Source organism: Cydia splendana, chromosome 2, assembly GCF_910591565.1.
Source record: "Cydia splendana chromosome 2, ilCydSple1.2, whole genome shotgun sequence".
NCBI lineage: Eukaryota > Metazoa > Arthropoda > Insecta > Lepidoptera > Tortricidae > Cydia > Cydia splendana.
In genome coordinates, this window is record NC_085961.1 from 5,299,425 (window position 1) to 5,320,666 (window position 21,242).

The 21,242-nt window shown below is 39.7% G+C and overlaps 1 protein-coding gene across 1 annotated transcript; it reads right to left on the reverse strand.

Moving 5' to 3' along the window:
• Positions 1 to 615: 615 nt before the first annotated feature.
• On the reverse strand, positions 616 to 20,794 carry LOC134802138 (trichohyalin-like). The gene is made up of 11 exons (XM_063774732.1): positions 20,672 to 20,794; positions 17,535 to 17,686; positions 16,916 to 16,996; positions 16,134 to 16,298; positions 7,958 to 8,120; positions 5,976 to 6,156; positions 5,611 to 5,798; positions 4,584 to 4,748; positions 3,277 to 3,489; positions 2,089 to 2,180; positions 616 to 837 (listed from the first exon to the last, which is right to left on the reverse strand). Exons 1-11 carry the CDS (start codon positions 20,738 to 20,740, stop codon positions 714 to 716), a joined length of 1,593 nt encoding a protein of 530 aa, XP_063630802.1. The 5' UTR covers positions 20,741 to 20,794; the 3' UTR covers positions 616 to 713.
• Positions 20,795 to 21,242: the final 448 nt, after the last annotated feature.

Sequence of the window (21,242 nt, forward strand, 5' to 3'; positions counted from 1 at the left end):
GTGAAGATTCAAGTCAGTTACCTACTTAATTTTTAATTCAAAGAGCGGCCAGGGCGGCCAGTTACTAAAACCGGCCAGTTACTGGCGAATTACAGATGTGTACGTTATAAAAAGCTTTAAATAAATTAGGCATATTAACTTCGACAACTATTCCTGTTAAAACTTTATGAAAATAAATTATAAGGGGATAGGATTACCTAATCAAACGTCTTATTAAAGTAAATAATTATAGCGTTATTCATAAAGGTTACAAGCCTCAGTTAACTAATAATCGATAGTCATTTTGAGTTATGTACCTATTTGTTAGAAAGGGATAAAACATAAATTAACTACTTAATTGAGGGTCGTAAAGTTTTATGAATCAGGGGGCTAGTCTACAGCCTATACACCTTCACACACGTCATTAAAATTTCAAATATGAAACGTCTGGGTACCTATACATAATAGATACTAGGTACATACAAAAGAGGCTTTAGTTAAGTTTTTCACTTAAGGCCTGTGCACACCGGATGCGTGTGCATAGACGTGCACTTACGCGTTGTACTATACAGATCCCCATGAGAGACGGCACACCGCTTGCGTGACGTGTGTCCAACCTTTTAGCGTATATGTGCACGTCTACGCCCACGCAGCCGGTGTGCTCTGGCCTTTACACTGGTCGTTGGCCGTGACATTCAGTCACGTAACGTAGACGACACGATGACAACTCTTCCTTAAATGGGTTTTTTTTCCGGAACAGCGCAATAGTCCGGTTTGGAGCAGGGGCACTTCTCTCTCATCTTCAGGCCGCCCGCCATCTGTCTCAGGAACGGGTGCTGCATATCGCTGAAGAACGGCCTGGAAAAAACAAATTCACACACGTTAAGATGTGTTCTTGACAAGAACTCTCAGATACTAAAATGACAGTTCTATTGGACAATCCCACTACCGAGTCCGTATGATTTAACAGCTAGTTGAATTGGGTGGATTGGCCAATCGAACTGAAAATAGTGCAGATAGGCTGAGGCCCTTTTCTGACTTCGGAACATTCATACAACCAAAGAGAATTTGAAATAGAGAGTTACTGTCATGGTAAATTATGTAACTACAGTACATTTACTGCCATCTTTAGACAGAAGATAAAACTGTTAGAACGCCATTTGACATTGATCATTACCTATTCTTTCACTGATATGTGTTAACTTGTTAAATATTAATATTAACGCCATCTACTCGAGAGTAGGCTGAAGGTTATGGCGCCATCGCTCGAAAAGATTGCACCATACCTTTGGCCTATAGTCGAGTAGATGGCATTAATATTTAATAAGTTAACACATATCAGTGAAAGAATAAGGATCAAAGTCAAATGGCGTTCTAACAGTTTTATCTTCTGACGAAAGATGGCAGTAAATTTACATTGGGTACATAATTTACTTTGACAATCCGTCTCTATAACACTCTATTCTCTTATAGCCGGTTTAGACTCTCGGCTCGCGGCTCGTCTCGCGGCGCGTCTCGTGGCTCGCCTCGAGTGGCCTTGAGCGCATGAGCCCGTCGAGCTAATGATTACACTCTCGCCTCGTGGCTCGGCTCGAGGCTCGTCTCATGGCGCGTAATCTCGTCGAGCTAATATATTTTAAACACTAACGGCACGGCATAAGGTTTATAATCGAATGACAAGTCGAACGCGAGTGTGAACGCAAGCGCGCGTCCCGCGCGAGCCCCTTTGACTCGTGCCCAAAAAACCGCTCCTCCACGCGAGCAATGCGAGCGCGAGACGAGTCACGAGCCTACCGTTCACACTCGCGTCTCGTGGCGCGGCTCGCGGCTCGTCTCGTGGCTCGCGCGAGAGTCTAAACCGAGTATTAGATACAACATACTGCTACTCGGGGGCCTAGCAAGTGGCAATCATGAAAAGGCTTCATTGTTGATTGAATACGTCGACGGGAGTTAGTAACTTACTACCTAAGGCGGTCTTTACATTGGATGTGTATCCAGTACCTATAGCGCTGTCTCGCTCACACAACGTAGTGGCAACTCTCAACTGCCCACCGGTGACCCTTATGTCTTTGCCACAAGGTTTACGAACAGTCAGACGACGGTACTGACCGGCACAGCATGCGGCTGATCTCCTCGTTGTACTCCTCGGTCGCGCGCTGACATTTCTTTAGCTGATCCCGCTCCTCTTGCAACGCCCGCTCCTGAAAGTTGTAATTATAGCATAATATTTAATATTTAAAGTTTCGCGTTTTGAACACACACATATTAACTCACATTTATACAAATCTCTGTTTTGACATTTTGCTAGGACATCAGTTAGCCGCGACTACGAGCAGTGAAACCTGTGTCGAAACGTCGGTAAATAAAGGAAATAAAATATATTCGCGATAGACCCGTCTATAAATGTGAGTTATTTATAGTATGTATTAACGATTAAATATACCTACAAGCATATGCCAATTTATGAAAAATGGTGCCTACTAACGGATCTAAAGTAAATGAATTGGTACTTTTCTGCGCACGATCAGCGAAAGCCGCGCCGAAACGCCGAAATCGTAAGTACCTACGTTGTGGTATTATTTGACAAAAAACTATATTTGCGGTTTTTATATACGTCAGCATCGTCATCCAGACCAGGGACACAGAGCATGAAGCCTTTTGCACTGTAATTTTTATCAACTGACAAATAGCTGCTAATAAATTCTAGATTTATGAAGATTCTTGAAGTTTACCTTGAGAAGTTTATTGTATTCAATCTGCTTCAACAGATTTTCTTGATGCTTCTTCCTCTGCTGAGGGTCAGTGAGGTCCTTGTGTGCCGCGAGCTGTGAGAGCTGGTTGAACACCTGGCGATGGTACTTCGTCTTGTTCGAGGAGTTTCTTCTGCAGGTCCTCCCTTGCTTGATAAGTTCACATAAATAGAAGTTTACCTTGAGAAGTTTATTGTAACTATTCAATCTGCTTCAACAGATTTTTTTTTCTTGATGCTTCTTCCTCTGCTGAGCGTCAGTGAGGTCCTTGTGTGCCGCGAGCTGAGACAGCTGGTTGAACACCTGGCGGTGGTACTCGTCCTGTTCGAGGAGTTTCTTCTGCAGGTCCTCTCTTGTTAGATAAGTTCACATAAATAGAAGTTTACCTTGAGAAGTTTATTGTATTCAATCTGCTTCAACAGATTTTCTTGATGCTTCTTCCTCTGCTGAGCATCAGTGAGGTCCTTGTGTGCCGCGAGCTGACACAGCTGGAGTTTCTTCTGCAGGTCCTCTCTTGTTAGATAAGTTCACATAAATAGAAGTTTACCTTGAGAAGTTTATTGTATTCAATCTGCTTCAACAGATTTTCTTGATGCTTCTTCCTCTGCTGGGCGTCAGTGAGGTCCTTGTGTGCCGCGAGCTGAGACAGCTGGTTGAACACCTGGCGGTGGTACTCGTCTTGTTCGAGGAGTTTCTTCTTCAGCTCTTCTCGTGCTTCCTTGCGGTCGTGGATCTGGTCTATCATGGCTTTGCGCACATCCTGTAAGACAAATTGATGATATTAGGGCATTTGTTGAATACATTACACAAACATTAATCATAATAAGGGTGCAATTCCTCTGTATTACATCCCCATTGTTCTGTGAACTCTACGACGGTGTTCTTTACTTAAATTTTATCATCGTGAAGAGAAATGCCACTTTGACCATATAAGTTTACCTATATGAGCAATTATTTTAACCACAGTCTGACTCGGTCTTCTGCAAGCAGCTTAGATATTTCGACACATTGTTCTTCTCAATCTCGACTTTTACAGGTTTCAATTGCACATATGAGGTGGATGGCAGACTAAATAAATATTATAGGACAATTTTACAAAGATCGACCTAGACCCACAGGAAGCTCAATAATGCTTGTGTTATGGGTACTAGACGACGATATATATAATATACAAATATATATAAATACTTATATACCTACATAGAAAACAACCATAACTCCGGAACAAATATTTGTGATGAACACACAAATAAATGCCCTTACCAGGATTCGAACCCGGGAGCTCCTGCTTCGTAGGCAGGGTCACTACCGACTAGGCTAGGAGGCTGTTAATTGCTAATTTATATATTCTATTGCGGTTATCAAATATATACTTATTCGTTATCCTAAAGACTCATCCACCTTACTTGCCTGCCTTGCCTGCTATAGTTCGTTTTTTTAGCATTAGAAATAAGGTAAACAATCTTGATGTGTCTTTTAATTAAAAACACATTTTAAAAATATGTTACGGCAAATATGTAACAATTATGAATCTAATACGATCATTTATATTCTTCTGCTTTCATAAGTAATAGTTACTGATTTTTGAAAAGCGTTTTTCTATTAATAGACATGTCAAGATCGCTTACCTTCTTTCAAGTTCTTTCTAATGCTAAAAAAAACGAACTATACCTAGTATGAGTTGCGTTCTCGCGCGCGACCTCATACATCTTGCGCGACTTGAAGTATATATTAAGTACTCGCGCGCGAGAACGCAACTCATGCTAGACGGTCAGGTATCTTTTAACTTTCTTGAGAGCAGGAGGCTTTCGCCAGCCAGAGCGAGCCAGAATATTATAGTAAACATGGACTCACTCTGTTCGTCTTCTGCGACCAGCTGAGGTACTGGCAGCGTTTCTCGTCGACCACCTTCTGGTACTGCGCCGCCACGTCGCGTACGTAACCCTCATTGGCTGACTCGGAGGCGCGCATGTCGTCACGGAGCTCGATCATCTTGCGATTACATTCGTCTAATTCACGCTGAGGGAAAGAAATACAATTACAGTATGTAACTGAACGAAAAGCAATTACTCAAACCCGTTAATGTATGGTCATACTAAGCAACTTTTACTATGGGATCAACCCCGAAATCGTGAAAAAAAATTGACTCTCCCATAGGAAATTTCAACATCAGTCCAGCAAAATGTATGAAACGTTTTCGGGGTTGATCCCATAGTAAAAGTTGCTCAGTATGACCTAAACATTAACGGGTTTGAGTAATTGCTTTTCGTTCAGTTATATACATACATGTATAATAACAAGTTTATACCTCATATTAACTTAGATCTATAAGTAGATACCTAGGAGACCGAGCTTTGCTCGGAAAACATAATAAAAACTCAGATATGCGCGTCTTCCCAGAGATAAGACCTAGCTAGATCGATTTTTGCCCCCGAGAACCATATTATAGCAAATTTCATCGAAATCGTTAGAGCGGTTTCCAAGATCCCCGAAAAAAAGATATAAGTATATAAGAATTGATCGTTTAAACTTTATCTATAATAAACTGTAACTGGTTTCCCGCGAGACAGGCGTAGCCTGGTGCGGAGACCCCTGACAATTTCTGTAATGTGTTTGAAATGTTTGAAAATAAACTTATTTTTATTCTAAGAATACTTTATACTGTGGTTAAGTAGCTATTATTAGTTCATAATATCATAGCTCCGATATTGTATTCTGTCGCATCTGATCTCTTAAAGTTTCTTATCTTGCAGCTTCACGTATTTAACGGAGGATATTAAGGTTCGCAAAATAAAGGTAGACCGATGATCAGTCAAAAAACTCTAGTTCAGCTGTAACAGACGACTTTAGGCTGATATAGTGATAGGTATTCTGTTGTTACCTCCTTGCGTCTCCTAAGTTCCTCTTCAGCCTTGACTTGCGCCAGCCCCTGTTCGCCCATGGAGTCCCAGGCGTCCTGTATGAACTTGTGTTCATGAGCTTGTTTCTCCAGCGTCAGTTTTCGTTCTTCGATCGCTAGTGCTCGATCTTCGCCGGTCTTATGACGCGCTTCTGCGCGACGGCGTTCCGCTGAAATTGAGAACAATTCCTATAAGTATAGCAAGACTCCTTATCTAAAAAAATGGTAGACCAAAAGATAGAATGAAACTTGATATAGCTAGCCAGTGTACTCCCCAAAGGCTTAATTAAAATCAGCTTTATTAATTTTCCCTCAGGGTTGAAAGCTACAATAACTCCCAGTCGTACCTTCCTCCTCATCCTTATTAGCTTTGTCACAAAGCTCCTTGAAGTACAGGGTCTCCTGCTTGAGCCTTTCCTTCTCCTGTGCCTGTTTGATTTTGTTCTGTTCTATCTGGTACATGGAGAACTGGTGGCATTCCATGTCACGGCGCGCGCGCTGTATGGCGTCGTATTCCATGCGAGCTGCCTGTAAACCATTCATAATAAAAAATAATAATAATAGTTTTTTTTATGATCAACCGTCATACTACTACTTGTTTTTTTCTCCAGGTATTGTGTCGACTGAATCTGCTGGGCGTCTTATTTTTTTTTTGGCCTGCGGTATATCCATTCGAACAAATATACGTATTAGGCTGGTGTTGTGAATAACGCTCATTTCGAGGCTTAAAGACTCGAACCCTTAAGACTCTCGAGACTTAACGCCTTAACCCCTGGAACGCCGAACCGACAAACGTACTTGTACCCGTCACGATGCCTAGTGCCGGATCCGTCCCATCCCCCTCAACTGCCGGAGGGTCTTCAATTTTTGTACCCGTCAACTGCCGCGATCAAAAAAAAGTGATATTGTGCAAATGATATAAAACTCTATTTGTAAGTGTTTAGATCTCAAAATTGTAAAAATATAATACAATAAATTTGGTGACTGATAAGGCACAAGGCAGTTGAGACACTTTGTACAGATCTGGGACTAGGCAGTTGACGGGTACAAAAATTGAAGACCCTCCGGCAGTTGACAGGACTGGTACGGATATGGCACTAATAGGCGTCCCAAGGGTTAAAGGCGGCAATAGTAGATTGTTAACCAAGGGTTGAAAGGCACCCATTTCTGTCGAGGTAGTTTGGCGCTCGAACGCAGTGAGAGCGCCAATAGTCCGAGACGGAAATGGTGCCTTTCACCCGAGTTAAACACTCTACTTTTCATATCGAATGCGAGGAAACCAAACAAGACAAGGCAATTTCGGAAAATCAGCAATTGAAGTACCTAATAGACCTACGGCCATGATTTTTTTCATTAGGACTTACTTGCAATCGGAGACTTTACAAGTGTAAAGATTAATAACCCCTAGCGAAAATCATTTAGATTGCAATATTTACGAAAATACACATTTTTTAACAAACTGCAGTAATTTTAAAATGGTTTGTACATTATAGTATGAAAATCAGCGGGATTGCCTCTTACTTTTTAATTTTATACTTTTTCGTTCTAAAAGCCGCAACAGGCTACCGGACCGCACCGCGACCTTGGTGCACCGCACCACGTAATAACATAATAAAAGTATTTTAAATATTAAATAACTATTTCATTAATAATATAACAAAAATTTTATCTTGTATTTTATTTTATTTTCATGAATATAGTGCTAAATAACTTTAAAAACCAATTTAATATCGTACAAAGGTTTAACTGTGGCTGTATAAGATTTTGCCTTTGCTAATTTACGCAAGTGTAAGGTTTAAAAAAATATTTTTGGTGTATTCCTGTTGGTTCCCGCCTTACGAAATCGAGTAAATAGAATTCAACGAAAGAAACAAGAAAAAATTGTTTTTAACAATTTACTTACATCATTTTTTATAAAAAAAGGATCAACGTGGGATTAGTAAAATTAAACAGTTACCAATTGTTCCAAGCGAGGAAATAAAGACACTATTTTTCCATTTTGTTTCCACCCAGTTGTTCGTGGGACGGGGACGCAGAGGAGTACACTACTTTTCTGCGCTAGAGCATAAACGTATCACTTTCTGCGCACCTTTTAGAACAACAACGACCCACTTTCAGAGCATGAGATATGAAAAGATGATTTCTTACATCCATACGCGTAAAATAAATAAATACAATTCTCAATTATAGTCGACTCTTCAAGACTTACGAGCCTTCAAGGCTCGAGTCTTTAAGCCTAAAAATAAGCGTTATTCACAACACTGTATTAGGTCTTCCAACTTTTTAGGCTTGTATTGCAAAATAATGTAAACACAGAGAATGTGCTAACCAAAGCGTCGGACTCCTTCATAGCGACGTCGTACCACATCTTGTCAAGTTCTTTCTCGGCCTCGCGTTTCGCCGCCTTTTCCCTTATCTGGTACAACTGGATGTCCTGAGCTTCCATCGCTCGAAGTTTTACGAGGCAAGGCATCACGTGGACACATTTAGATCTACGGAAAGTTTAGGGTACTATAAAGGTTATGTGAGCCTTTGTTGCAACATAAATGATCTCCTCTTGGTGGTTATGTAGGTAGTTGTACAAAAATAGTTAGACATTTATTATTACGAGAATTTGTGTATGTACGGAGGTGCTATATTACTTAACTACAAGTAGATACTACAAGCGGTGGACTGTCCAAAATGAATTACTAGAGTCGGACCAAGAATAGTCTGCAGCGGATTTGATAGCCCACGCAGTGCAAGTGTCATTTATACGTCATAATTAGGGATTGCAATCCGGTCCGGCGGATCCGGTAATCCGGCCGGATCCGGTACATTTTAGGAGCTACCGGATCCGGTTGAAATCACCGGATCCGGGAAAATAGAAAAAAAGACCGCACGCAGCACCCACTGCGCGTTTTAGGTGAGATAAAGGCGACGGATAGAAGAAAGAAGTTAAACAGAATAAAGAACGAATGAAAAAATCCAAATTTAGTAAAATAAGAAGATATTTAATATGACGATGATTGAGAACAGAAGATGATTTCCTCTTCTTTCATGTTGGTGGCACGAATCGGCACATAATTAGAAGTAAAATTAAAGGATGGAGATGCCATGGAAAGCATTTGTAACGACCGGTCTGGCCTAGTGAGTAGTGACCATTCAGTGACCCTGCCTATGAAGCCGATGGTCCTGGGTTTGAATACCGGTAAGGGCATTTATTTGTGTGATGAACACAGATATTTGTTCCTGAGTTATGGGTGTTTTCTACGTATATAAGCATGTATTTATCAAAATACTATACGTATATATATCGTCGCCTAGTAGTACTACCTAGAGCTAGCTAGTACCCATATTACAAGCTTTGCTTGGTTTGGGGCTACGAGTAGGTCAATCTGTATAAAATTGTCCCCAAATTTTATACAGATCGACCTTTTGAATTCATGAATTATTTATTTATTTGTGAATTAGGCTATAAAACTATTTTCACGGATAAAAAATGAAAGCAAGATAATATTGGAGCGCATTTCATACAATTTTGGTTAAAAGTAAAATATCCTGTTAATACTAGAATGGATGTCAGCGTTACAAATAATTCCATCAAAGAACTGTTACGAAAACTTGTCCTTTCAAGGAGTTCCATTTCCCATCCCATAATTATCCCATTAACAGGCTTTGGAATCTAATCAAATTTATATTTTTATTGTAAACGTATCAATTTGAGCAGAATGTGAATGATTAAATATAATAAAATTTCAAATTTTATTTTTAAATTGAGATTGACTATGTGACACTTTTTAATACTTAGTTTTATTTTATTGTTAAAAAGTTATTTCTTATTAACTTCAAATTGTTGTTTTATGAATACATTTGTAAAATACCCTTTGTTTCTCATATAACGCATAAAACTTGAAAAATATGTCATTTAATTAACTTTAATATCCTTATACCTAACCGGATCCGGTCCGGCCGGATCCGGTCGGATTGAGGCCATAATCCGGCCGGATCCGGCCGGATTAAAAATCAATCCGGTTTGCAATCCCTAGTCATAATTTCATAGAAGTTTGACGTTTAAAATAACACGTGCACTGCGTGGGCTATCAAATCCGCTGCAGACTTTTCATGGACTGACTCTATCGCTCTTACTGTCCTGACATTATAGTTGTATTCAACCCAATTTGATCACATCACCCTGGTTGGTTGCTGCCTAAATTATACAATTATACATACCCGCCCATACAACCATTTCCAGTCGCCGTTACGACGCGGTGTTGACACATCTTGTGTCGACACCGTCTGTTTCGGTCACAATTCCAGTCGCAGAGTCGTCGCCGTGTCGACACAGTTACCAGAAATGGGGAAGGGTCGACACATGACACAAAGTGACATAAAGTGTGGTCGCCGTGTGCACACATTGTTTCGGGTTTGCGACTACTTTATGCCAAAATCATTCATTCATTCGTTCATTTTGTTCCTGTCAAATGGAAACTGTCAGATGGAAAAATACTTAAATAAAAATAAGTGACATTAATACGCCATCTCTAAAACGGATTACAAGACGTAATTATATATTGTTTGCATTTATATTACAATATGACTTAAATTATTATGGGGAATTAAACTGCTCGAGTGATTTGATAAACTAAGTGTAATATAATCAACGCGCCACCACATTGTTTTAGTTTAGCCGGAAATAAAATTGTTTACTTCTCAGTGCCTGTGTTCATAACTATATTATTTGAAGCATTTTTAGTACTTCGATGCGTATACTATACTTAAATAACAGAAATAACGCTTTACATACTACGAAACTTGTTAATTATGATGTATAAATATGGTTTAAGGCTGAGAAATATTGCAGTCACAAAGTAGTTGCAATGTTTCGACTTTGTGTCGACTCTGTGTTGACACATGACACGCGCTGTCAAAAGTAATAACAAAGTTACTGGTATGTTACTGGATTTGCAAAATGGCTCCTTGTGTTGATTTGTTTTCAGATATTCTCAAAGTGTAAAAATGCCGTGGTCAGAGATGGGCATTAATCGATTAACTGTTTATTCGACTAATTAATGGAATAAAAAAAGTTATCAAACTGCACAACGGGACTTAATCGCGTATTTAAGTTTTAAGATTTACCTCCGACGTTTCGAGGACGGCGTTGTCCCCGTGGTCTCGGAGAAGACTGGCTCAAGTTGACATCAACATCTTCTAGCCGCGCGAGTTTTTCGAACTACCCGCACTTGGTCTTGTTTATCAGTTTGAACGTTTTGCGCACTAGGGATGTCACTCTGTCGACACACAACACTAACGATATTCGATTTATCGACTGTCGATATTCGTTTCCGCTTACATTTACTAATGACTGGATTCCATGTGGATGAGATCTTAAAACCCTCGTCCCGATTAAAATTGCAATGTTTTTTGATTTCAATGGCTTCCCGCACTTTTCTACTGTAGAAATGGCGATCCGTGGAGAGGATTTTAGGGTTATGCAGCTCAATCCAGTGGTTTGGTCCTGACTCCAGCAAATGCTCAGCCACCGCAGACTTGTTGACCTGACGATTTTTGACAGCTGCGATATGTTCCTTAACTCTTTCTGCTATGGTGCGCTTAGTTTCTCCGATATACTCGTAGGAACTACCACAACTGCAATCTATTTTATAAACGCCAGGTGACTGGAACGGAATAACGTCCTTCGGTGACCTTAGGCTCCCTGCTACTTTGGATAAAGGTGTGTACACCGTCTTTATAGAGTACTTTCCAAGTACTGTGCCAACTTTATCCGTTACCCCTTTTACATACGGCAAAAATGCCGGCTGTCTGGAGACATCAGGACGTTTCCGCGTTGCCTTTCGTCTGGGTTGCCACTTTTTTACCTTGTACCCGTTCCTCCTTAGTACCTCCTGAATATGCGACATCTCACTCTCTAAATATTCAGGGTCACACAGATCATGTGCTCTGTTTACTAGCGAGGTAACCACCGATTGTAAGTGACGAGGATGGTGGTGAGAAAGGGCGTTCAAATACCTGTCAGTGTGTGTAGGTTTCCTATAAACAGTATGAGTTAGGGTTCCATCCACTCGACCAATCACTTTCACGTCCAAAAACGGCAAACTGCGCTGTGATTCCAATTCATACGTGAACTTCGTCTTCGGATGAATTGAATAGATTGCAGTTGTGGTAGTTCCTATATCGGAGAAACTAAGCGCACCATAGCAGAAAGAGTTAAGGAACATATCGCAGCTGTCAAAAATCGTCAGGTCAACAAGTCTGCGGTGGCTGAGCATTTGCTGGAGTCAGGACCAAACCACTGGATTGAGCTGCATAACCCTAAAATCCTCTCCACGGATCGCCATTTCTACAGTAGAAAAGTGCGGGAAGCCATTGAAATCAAAAAACATTGCAATTTTAATCGGGACGAGGGTTTTAAGATCTCATCCACATGGAATCCAGTCATTAGTAAATGTAAGCGGAAACGAATATCGACAGTCGATAAATCGAATATCGTTAGTGTTGTGTGTCGACAGAGTGACATCCCTAGTGCGCAAAACGTTCAAACTGATAAACAAGACCAAGTGCGGGTAGTTCGAAAAACTCGCGCGGCTAGAAGATGTTGATGTCAACTTGAGCCAGTCTTCTCCGAGACCACGGGGACAACGCCGTCCTCGAAACGTCGGAGGTAAATCTTAAAACTTAAATACGCGATTAAGTCCCGTTGTGCAGTTTGATAATGTTTAATAATCGTGAAAGTTTAAATCAATAAAAAAAGTTAATTCTCAAATTTTAATAGCGATTAGTTTAGTCGACCTAACATAGATTGAAATTGAATTAATCTGAATATTAATCGAATAAATTATCGATTAAATCTCGATTGAAAGTTGACAGGGGGCCATTTTTGTACGTAAAAATAATAGAAATGTCTTGCATGCAGATGGTAGCAAAACACTTTGTCATAAAAGTCGAGATGGGTGTCGATATATAGGTTTTAGGGAGTGCCGATTTCGAAAATAATGACCATTTTGGAATCCGAAATGGCGGCCATGCACTGTGTCATAAAAGTCGTCATGGATGTCGTTTTATACGTTTTAGGGGGCCTCAATTTTGAAAATGATGACCATTTTGGAATCCAAAATGGCGGCCATGCACTATGCCATAAAAGTCGTCATGGGTGTCGTTTTATAGGTTTTAGGGGGCGCAGATTTCGAAAATGATAACCATTTTGGATTCCAAGATGGCGGCCATGCACTATGTCATAAAAGTCGTCATGGATGTCGTTTTATAGGTTTTAGGGGGCCCCGATTTAGAAAATGATGACCATTTTGAAATCCAAAATGGCGGCCATGCACTATGTCATAAAAGTCGTCATGGGTGTCGTTTTATAGGTTTGGGGGGGCGCAGATTTAGAAAATGATAACCATTTTGGATTCCAAAATGGCGGCCATGCACTATGTCATAAAAGTCGTCATGGGTGTCGTTTTATAGGTTTTAGGGGGCGCAGATTTCGAAAATGATGACCATTTTGGATTCCAAGATGGCGGCCATGCACTATGTCATAAAAGTCGTCATGTATGTCGTTTTATAGGTTTTAGGGGGCCCCGCTTTCGAAAATGATGACCATTTTGGAATCCAAAATGGCGGCCATGCACTATGTCATAAAAGTCGTCATGGGTGTCGTTTTATAGGTTTTGGGGGGCGCAGATTTCGAAAATGATAACATTTTCAATTTAAAAATGGCGGCAATGCACTATGTCATAAAAGTCGTCATGGATATCGTTTTATAGGTTTTAGGGGGCGCAGATTTCGAAAATGATGACTATTTTGGATTCCAAGATGGCGGCCATGCACTATGTCATAAAAGTCGTCATGGATGTCGTTTTATAGGTTTTAGGGGGCGCAGATTTCGAAAATGATGACTATTTTGGATTCCACTTTTATGACAAAATACGTAGCCGCCATCTTGGATTATAAAATGATCATCGTTTTCGAATTCTGCACTCCCTAAAACCTATAAATCGACATCCGTGACGACGCAAGTTATCTTTATTTTCAGATCTAACAAATTGCTACAGAATACAAAGGACAAAAAAGAAGCGAGGAGGTAATGAAACAAGCAAAAACACAGATGATTCCTCGACGCAATTGGGTGATTCTTAAATTGTGTCCAGATTTTTTTTGTCATAAAAGTTTATATTTTTCACATATTACTCTCACAAGTTCCGTGACATTTCGACCTTGTAATTTTTTAAGTAAATGTTTTTGTTTATCTATGAGGATCTCACTAGAATAGTATAATCAAGGTATGTTTATATTTGATGAATGAAATAGTAACGCAAAAAAAAAATATTTGTGTCTTATATTCCTGCCGAAGACTTTTATTTTACCTTTTCCTTCTACACAAGTTTGGCCAAGTAATAAGAATTTAGGGCTCTCAATTTTATTTTGACTTCTACAACAGTAAAGCTACGAGGCCATGTTTGGTATCGTTTTCGTATAATTTCGCAGTACCAAATTTAGTTAAGGTATCACATTGACACCATTCCGAAGTAAAAACATATAAACTTATTAAAATACTTTCTTTTAAACTCCTCTTCACGCTTAAACTGCTGAACAGTTTTAATTTAAATTTGGTACACATATATTTTGAGTCCCGAGACAGGATATAATAAGTTATCTCAAAAATCATCCTTTAAAGGTGTGAAATGAGGTGTAGGGGGGAATTCAGAATTGACTTCTTGAAGTTAATACTGTTTAAGTTTAGGTTTGAAGTCATGTTTTTTCATCATTTTTAACTAAATCAAAGATGTAGACCATCCCAAATTTCATATAAATCGGTTCAGCGGTTATTGATTTCACGTACAAATTTCCACGCCACTTTTCACACCTTCAAAAGATGATTTTGGTTATAAGATCTATCCTATGTCCTGTTCCGGGACGCAAACTATTTCTACACCAAATTTCAACGAAATCGGTTCAGCGGTTAAGCGTCAAGAGGAGTTTCAAAAAAACCGGCCAAGTGCGAGTCGGACTCGCGTATTAAGGGTTCCGTACATTAAGTCCGACTCGCGCTTGACTGCACATTTCTAATAGGTTTTCCTGTCATCTATAGGTAAAGAACTATTTTGTGTATTCAGACGGACATACATACAGACGCACGAGTGATCCTATAAGGGTTCCGTTTTTTCCTTTTGAGGTACGGAACCCTAAAAAGATTTATTTTTATTTTGTGGAATGGTGTCAATGTGATATCTTAAATGGATTCAGCACCCCAGATTTATACGAAAACGATACCAAACACGGCCTAGCACCTTCACTGATATTAGGGTTGCCAGATGGTCGGGATTTGGCGGGATTTTAGCATGTGTTCCCGATTCCCGACAAAGTGTAAACTGTCCCGAAAAACAGCTTCACGTTTTAAAACAATAATTTCAAGCTCCGAACTGTCGTCGAGCGAGCGAGCTGACGTACTGCCAATGATGTAAAATATCGTTGTTTTTAATACAATTACTTTAATTTGAATGTTTTTTTTTTCCCGATTTATGTCCCAAAATCCCGAAAAATTTCTATTGTTTCCCGATAATAGCGCCTTTCGATCTGGCAACCCTAACTGATATAGATATATCAAGATAAAATTGAGAGCCCTAAATAAACTTTCAAGAGCGGATATCTCAAAAACTATTCAACATATCGAAAAAATTGACTGAATAAACTTGTAACAAATTAAATTAACTTTCATTTTGTATAAGTGGCCATGTCGCTGAGATGCATAGTTTCCGAGATATAATCGAAAAACGGGAAAATGGGACCTTCAAAGCCCCCTCTCTCCCCCCCGCTCAAGGGCTGCGGCCGGGGACTTTTGATATGTTCACCTCCTAACTTGTCAAACCGAGTTACGGAGTCAAAATTTGTGTTCCGAGCATTTCCCTCTACAACTTTTGGAGCATTCGTTGCCTGACCTAAGTAGCTTATTGAATTTCTTTAAAAACTTTTCTGTAAAAGGTTGACGGGTGTTGGGTGTTTATATGGTTTCGGTCGATTATTATCATTTGCATTGCCCATGATGACTTACTAGAATTACGAGCACACGAGACACTAATAGTAGTTTGACAAACCTTGGTTTTCAAGAGGTATTTTATATTGACATTTGCTGTCACAAATTTGCTGTCAGATTTAGTCGCAAACCGCACGCAAAGTGCACACAAATGTGTCGACACCTTGTTACGGAAAAGTGTAGACACGGCGACGACACTTTGTTTCGAAACAATTCTAGACACATTGTGTGGACTCTGTTACGACACATCTGACATTTAGTTACCACTTTGTGATTCTGCGACTGGAATGGTTATATGGGCGAACTTGTAATGTAAAGGTCCCTGTACATATTGGGCCAGCGTGGGCCAGTTTGGGGGACGCATTTATGCGTTGGAGGGAGCAAGTGATATTGCTATCTCATTCTACCGCATGGCTGCGTCCCTTGGACTGGCCTGCGTTGGCCCAATACGTACAGGGGCCTTAAGGTGACTTACAGAGGCGTATCATTGTACTTCTCCTCGTGTTCCTTCTTCCGCTTCGCGATGAGATACGCCAAGCGCTCCTTCTTCGCCTGCCAAATTGCTTCTCTTCCCGCTTGCACTTGCTCCACGAACTTGCGGATGTTTTCTTCTTCTTCGCGGGCGTACAGGTCTCTTAAGCTGGATGGCCATAGAACATAGTAAATAGGATTAGCTAATGAGGCTAGTTGCAGCTCTTTAGTAATAAGTATACCTTCTAGCCACCTCTTTCTTAACACCCATCATATTAGACATTATAGACTGTCGCCCCTATATTTAATATCTGGCCGCCTTACTAGGGGCACTAGGGCCTACGTAGGCCCGGGCCTAGTGGGCCTAAGGGTTAATCCGTCACTGGTTACCTGGACCCAAATATCGGTCCCCATTTTCCCCTTCGTAATATGAAGAATACGCTTTACTGAGAAAATTGTTCTAAAAAATGTTAACAGTTTCGAAATAAACTTTTAGGTATAGTAGAAATTTAGAAAAATTGCTTCATAAGTCAGAAACGCGCATGTGATACCCTTAATATGGCAACACCCATAGACCACGAAAACCGCTTAGCGTTGCTTGTTAGTCTCCATAGGCTAAATATGTAATTTAGCGCGGAGCAAATAGGTACCAGGGCCTCATGAGTTACGAGAAGGTGTCGTTGACCATGACCAACCCGCCGGGCCGCGTACGAGTGTGAAGGTATCCCGGCTGCTCGCGTGTCTTGGATAAATAACAATAAAATGATTAGGCTTGGGTTTGATTACCTTTGTCTTTTCTTTGCTAGATCGGTCTCGTAGGACTCCATGCATAACTCAACTCGGCGAGCCACATTGTTCAGCAGAGATCTAAAAAAAAATACCAATTTAAGTCTTAGAAAAAAAGCGCGAATTTTCAGATTAAGTATCTACTTTGAGAGATCGAACCTTCGCGCAGATCAGATCCAAATCTGAGGCAAGTTGGTCAATAGCGAGACTAAAAAAATGCATGTGACACGATTATTCGTTGGCCATCAGATTTACTTGCTAAGGAGATCTTTAGGTACAGTCACCTGCAATAATATGTTACACAACGAAGGCCGCAAAAATATCTGACACGATCTTATTTGTAGAGCCATAAGAGAGAGTCACATATTTTTGCGGCCTTCGAAGAGTAACATATTATTGCAGGTGACTGTACTTAAATAAAAGTAAACAAATATATGTAAATTTTCGGGTAGTATAACATCCACCTGGATCTGTCACTGAGCGACCTGACTTTAACCTACATTATTTGATCATGTAATGCTTTCATCTACCCTCAACTGGATTAAGAAGCCATTTGAGGGTAGTTTTTGTTTACTCTTTTTTAAATACCTAAAGATACAGACATAGAGTTTAGACTTGCTTGCGATCGCAGCTGACGAAGAAATCGCTATACTGCTGGTCTTTGAACTCCTTGAGCTTGTTCTCCTTGCCCTTCCGTTGCTCCTCCTCCTCAGCCCTCAGCTTTCGCACGAACTTCACGTATCGGAACGTCGAGTCTAGTACCCGAGAGGTCTGTATATCATCTCAAAATCAGTTACAATTCAAGTTAAAAAGCACATTTACATCGTTCACAGAGGGCGTGATTTATATGCAAAGTAATGCGAAGAGTTTTCTCTAGACAGTAAACAAGGTTAATATTTATTTACCTAGTTGTTTTTGGCCCATATATAAAATTACAGTTCTGAGTTCTAATAGGGGATATTACTGCAATGTTCTGCCACCAGTGTGCAGCACTAATTTGTATAGTAAACCGTAGAGTAACTTATACATAAGTACTAGGCCTTAAACAGTTTTTAGAGCACCGTACAAAACTTTGTTCACGGTGCTCTTATGGGATCACTTCGGTCTTGCAAATCGGTTAAATGCGTTTTTCTCAAAGACCGTTTGATGTAGGTACCTAAAATTTGGAATAGTTATGGCAAGTACCATCACTAACACTGTGAATAAGTCAAAACTGCTTATTTCTGATTTTAGGGGGAAATTTAGGGGGTTGAGAGGGGTAGCTTGAATTTTTTTTTATTTGTAAGAATCGTGTGGGGTACCATTAGAAAGCTTGCAAAAAATTGAGTCGATGGACTGATTTTGACTTCATTTTAGAGTGCAATAGTTTCGATAAAAAATGCATTTAAAGTTGCAAGTTTTCATACAAAAATTTTCACCTCTGTCCTGGCGATTTTCGCGAAAACTATAGCTAACAGGCAGCTGACCAGTCAATACCCAACTTAAAGAAGCATGGAGACGGCGGGAAAATTATCAGCTTAACTTTATCTTTATTAGTTTTTCAACTGCAGCCTGATCTTTGGTTGCTTAGGGCTAGCTAACTGATGCTTACACTGGTCATTTCATATTAGGAAGTAGTTTTAGCGAGAAAGATCCTTAGTTAAAACTTTGGCATTGAAATTTATGACTTATGTCTTTGATACAAAGTTTAATTCTGCTTGCTTATTTTTGTGGTAAGGTCACTGTGGATAAGTCCGTCTACAAGGCAAGTCCGTCAACACGTTATAACTTTTGAATTTGAAGGCGTATGCGACTTTGGAGTCCAGTCGATTAACCAGTTCTTCGCGCTAGTTCCGTCACTGTAAAACAGATGGCGCTGTGACAACCAACTTCAGAGCAATCCGCCTCAACAAGTCATTTCGTGTTTTGAACTCGAAGTCATAGTGCGACAGCCATTCGAAAAACTTTTTTTAAAAATAGTTTTTGAAAAGATTGAGCACCAAAAAGTAACTACGTAGGTAGCATAAGAACCAGTTGTCTTTATTCTATTTTTAAAATATCAGAAATTAGCTTAGTTTTGTAATTATACGTTCCACAATGTATCATATTAAAATTTGACTAAGTTGGAAAGTCCGTCTATTATGTTCAAGGCAAGTCCGTCATATGCCGGACTTTCGTTAAATCAGAGATTACCAACTGTTTGTGCGACTTTAATATTATAACGATTTGATAAGGTATCAAAAAATCCTCCTGACTTTGCGCATGATGTTACTTAATTAAATTTTGAACTCAGTAAATTAAAAGAAACGATTAAAATTCATTTTAAAATTATTATTGAACTTATATTTCGGAAATCAAAAAAATAATTATGTTTAATTATTTGCCAAAAAAGGTTTACCACCCCATTTTGGTAGTATATGCCGGACTTGCCTTTGTTTTAGAAAAATGGTGTTTATTTCGAATCTGAACCGTATATTAACAAGTTTAAAATACACTTTTCATTGTCTTGATCCGTTCTTTTTAGGAATTTGACTACGAACATATACACACCCATAGATTGGCTGATATCATAACTAGACGGACTTCCCTTAAACTGCACGGGAAGTCCGTCTACTCGCCGAATTTTAAAAAATGCCATGGTTTTTGCTTAATTTGTGCTTGAAATGATCTGTCACTAAGGCTAAACTATTAATTATTAAATTGTTCATCGTATGCGATTACAAGCAGTAACATAGGTGAATAATTAACGGAACTAGATCACTCCAAAGTAAAAAAAAAATAAAGTATGCCGGACTTCGCCACAGTGACCTTATATTTTTTTTTCTGAATAGCCTACTATAAGTATGAGAGAGATCTACAAAATACAACCTTATTATATAGCAAATAAGTTTAAATTTCGAACAGGCTTTCCAACCAATTGACTATCAAAATCAAAATCAAAATCAAAAAGCGTTGTGTTTATCTCAATGCACAATGTGCCCAGTAAGAATCATATTTATTATTGCAGTTTATCTGAAAAAAATCAAATTAAGAATTCCGTTCTTCACTGTCGTTGTGTTTTTTTTTCACAATAGAGCACATAGAGTTAGCAAAGATATATATAACTAGTAAGGCGTATAGAGAAAGGGAACGGTGCTCTGAACACCGTATATAGTCTTGACTTCGTGCTTGGCCAATTATTTTTTGACAAGTTTTCACTATGGCATGCACCAAGGCGGTTTGTTTACAGGTTTCGCGAAACGCGAAAATCGGGATTTCTTTATCTGCCTCTCTATCGATCGAATAAGCAAGAGTGATAGAGAGGCAGAAACCGAACTTTCGATTGTCGTGTTTCGCGGTAGGCCATGTGATTGACGTGACGTGTGATGTGTTATTGATGATGTCAATGAGGTTTATTTACTGTATGTGCTAGTGGTGCCACCTACGCAGAGCTTTGCCTAATATTCCCTATTGGGCTCATGTGTAAAAAATGCTGGTAGTTGAGCGGTGAGCGGTACCTAAAAGGTTTCCATACGGAAGGTCTTGAGATCAAACCCTGGCTCGTGCCTAATGGCTCCTGTACACGATGGCCCAGCGTTGGACCAGCGAGATGACAATGCGATGGTTGAAACGCAACTACCCGATATAGTTCTGGAATGGGCCACGTGTAGATGCGTATACTGCCATCGCTGGCCCACTATCTTTGATTTGCGGATGAAAAACTGACACCGGGGCCGTCCCATGCCCATCTCGCCGCGCCATAAGCCATCCCACGTGTAGAGGAGCCATATAACTTACGTAATAACAGTCAGGCACGCCGCGGGGCCCAGGCCCATCCAGTGGGGCTTTTGCCCGCCGTGGATCCATAATAAATTATTATCTAGTGACTCGTGTATACACTACAAATTGACATAAGACATCAATCATGTATGCTTATAAATGTGACAACCAGGTATAATTTATTTTAACAACAATAGCCAGTATTTTTGTTCCAACCAACTTTTTTGGTGGGTCTTTTTGTAAAAGTGGTTACATATCAGAATACCGAAAGTTGATTTACCTAATGTCGAATCACCTATGCTCGATTGACCTATTTTTTTAAACACCTAATGGTTTATTAACCTACGCTCATAACACCTAATGAACGAATTGTCTAATGCACGTTTCACCTATAATTGTTTTACCTAAGCTCAGAATACCTATGGTCGATCTACCTAAACTTGATACACCTAATGCTTGAAATACCTAAAACCGATTTACCTAATACATGAAACACCTAAAGCTGACATACCTAATGGACGATCCACCTAAAGTTCATATACCTAATGAACGATATACCTAAAGTTGATTTACCTAATGGATAAAATAC

Excerpts from the sequence above, each read along its gene's own strand:
- LOC134802138 (XM_063774732.1), bottom strand. The coding sequence starts at position 20,740 with ATGGATCCACGGCGGGCAAAAGCCCCACTGGATGGGCCTGGGCCCCGC. Across the intron at positions 3,490-4,583 it reads GGTCGCAGAAGACGAACAGA|GATGTGCGCAAAGCCATGAT; the intron begins GTGAGTCCATGT and ends TTTGTCTTACAG. Across the intron at positions 838-2,088 it reads ATCAGCCGCATGCTGTGCCG|GCCGTTCTTCAGCGATATGC; the intron begins GTCAGTACCGTC and ends TGTTTTTTCCAG.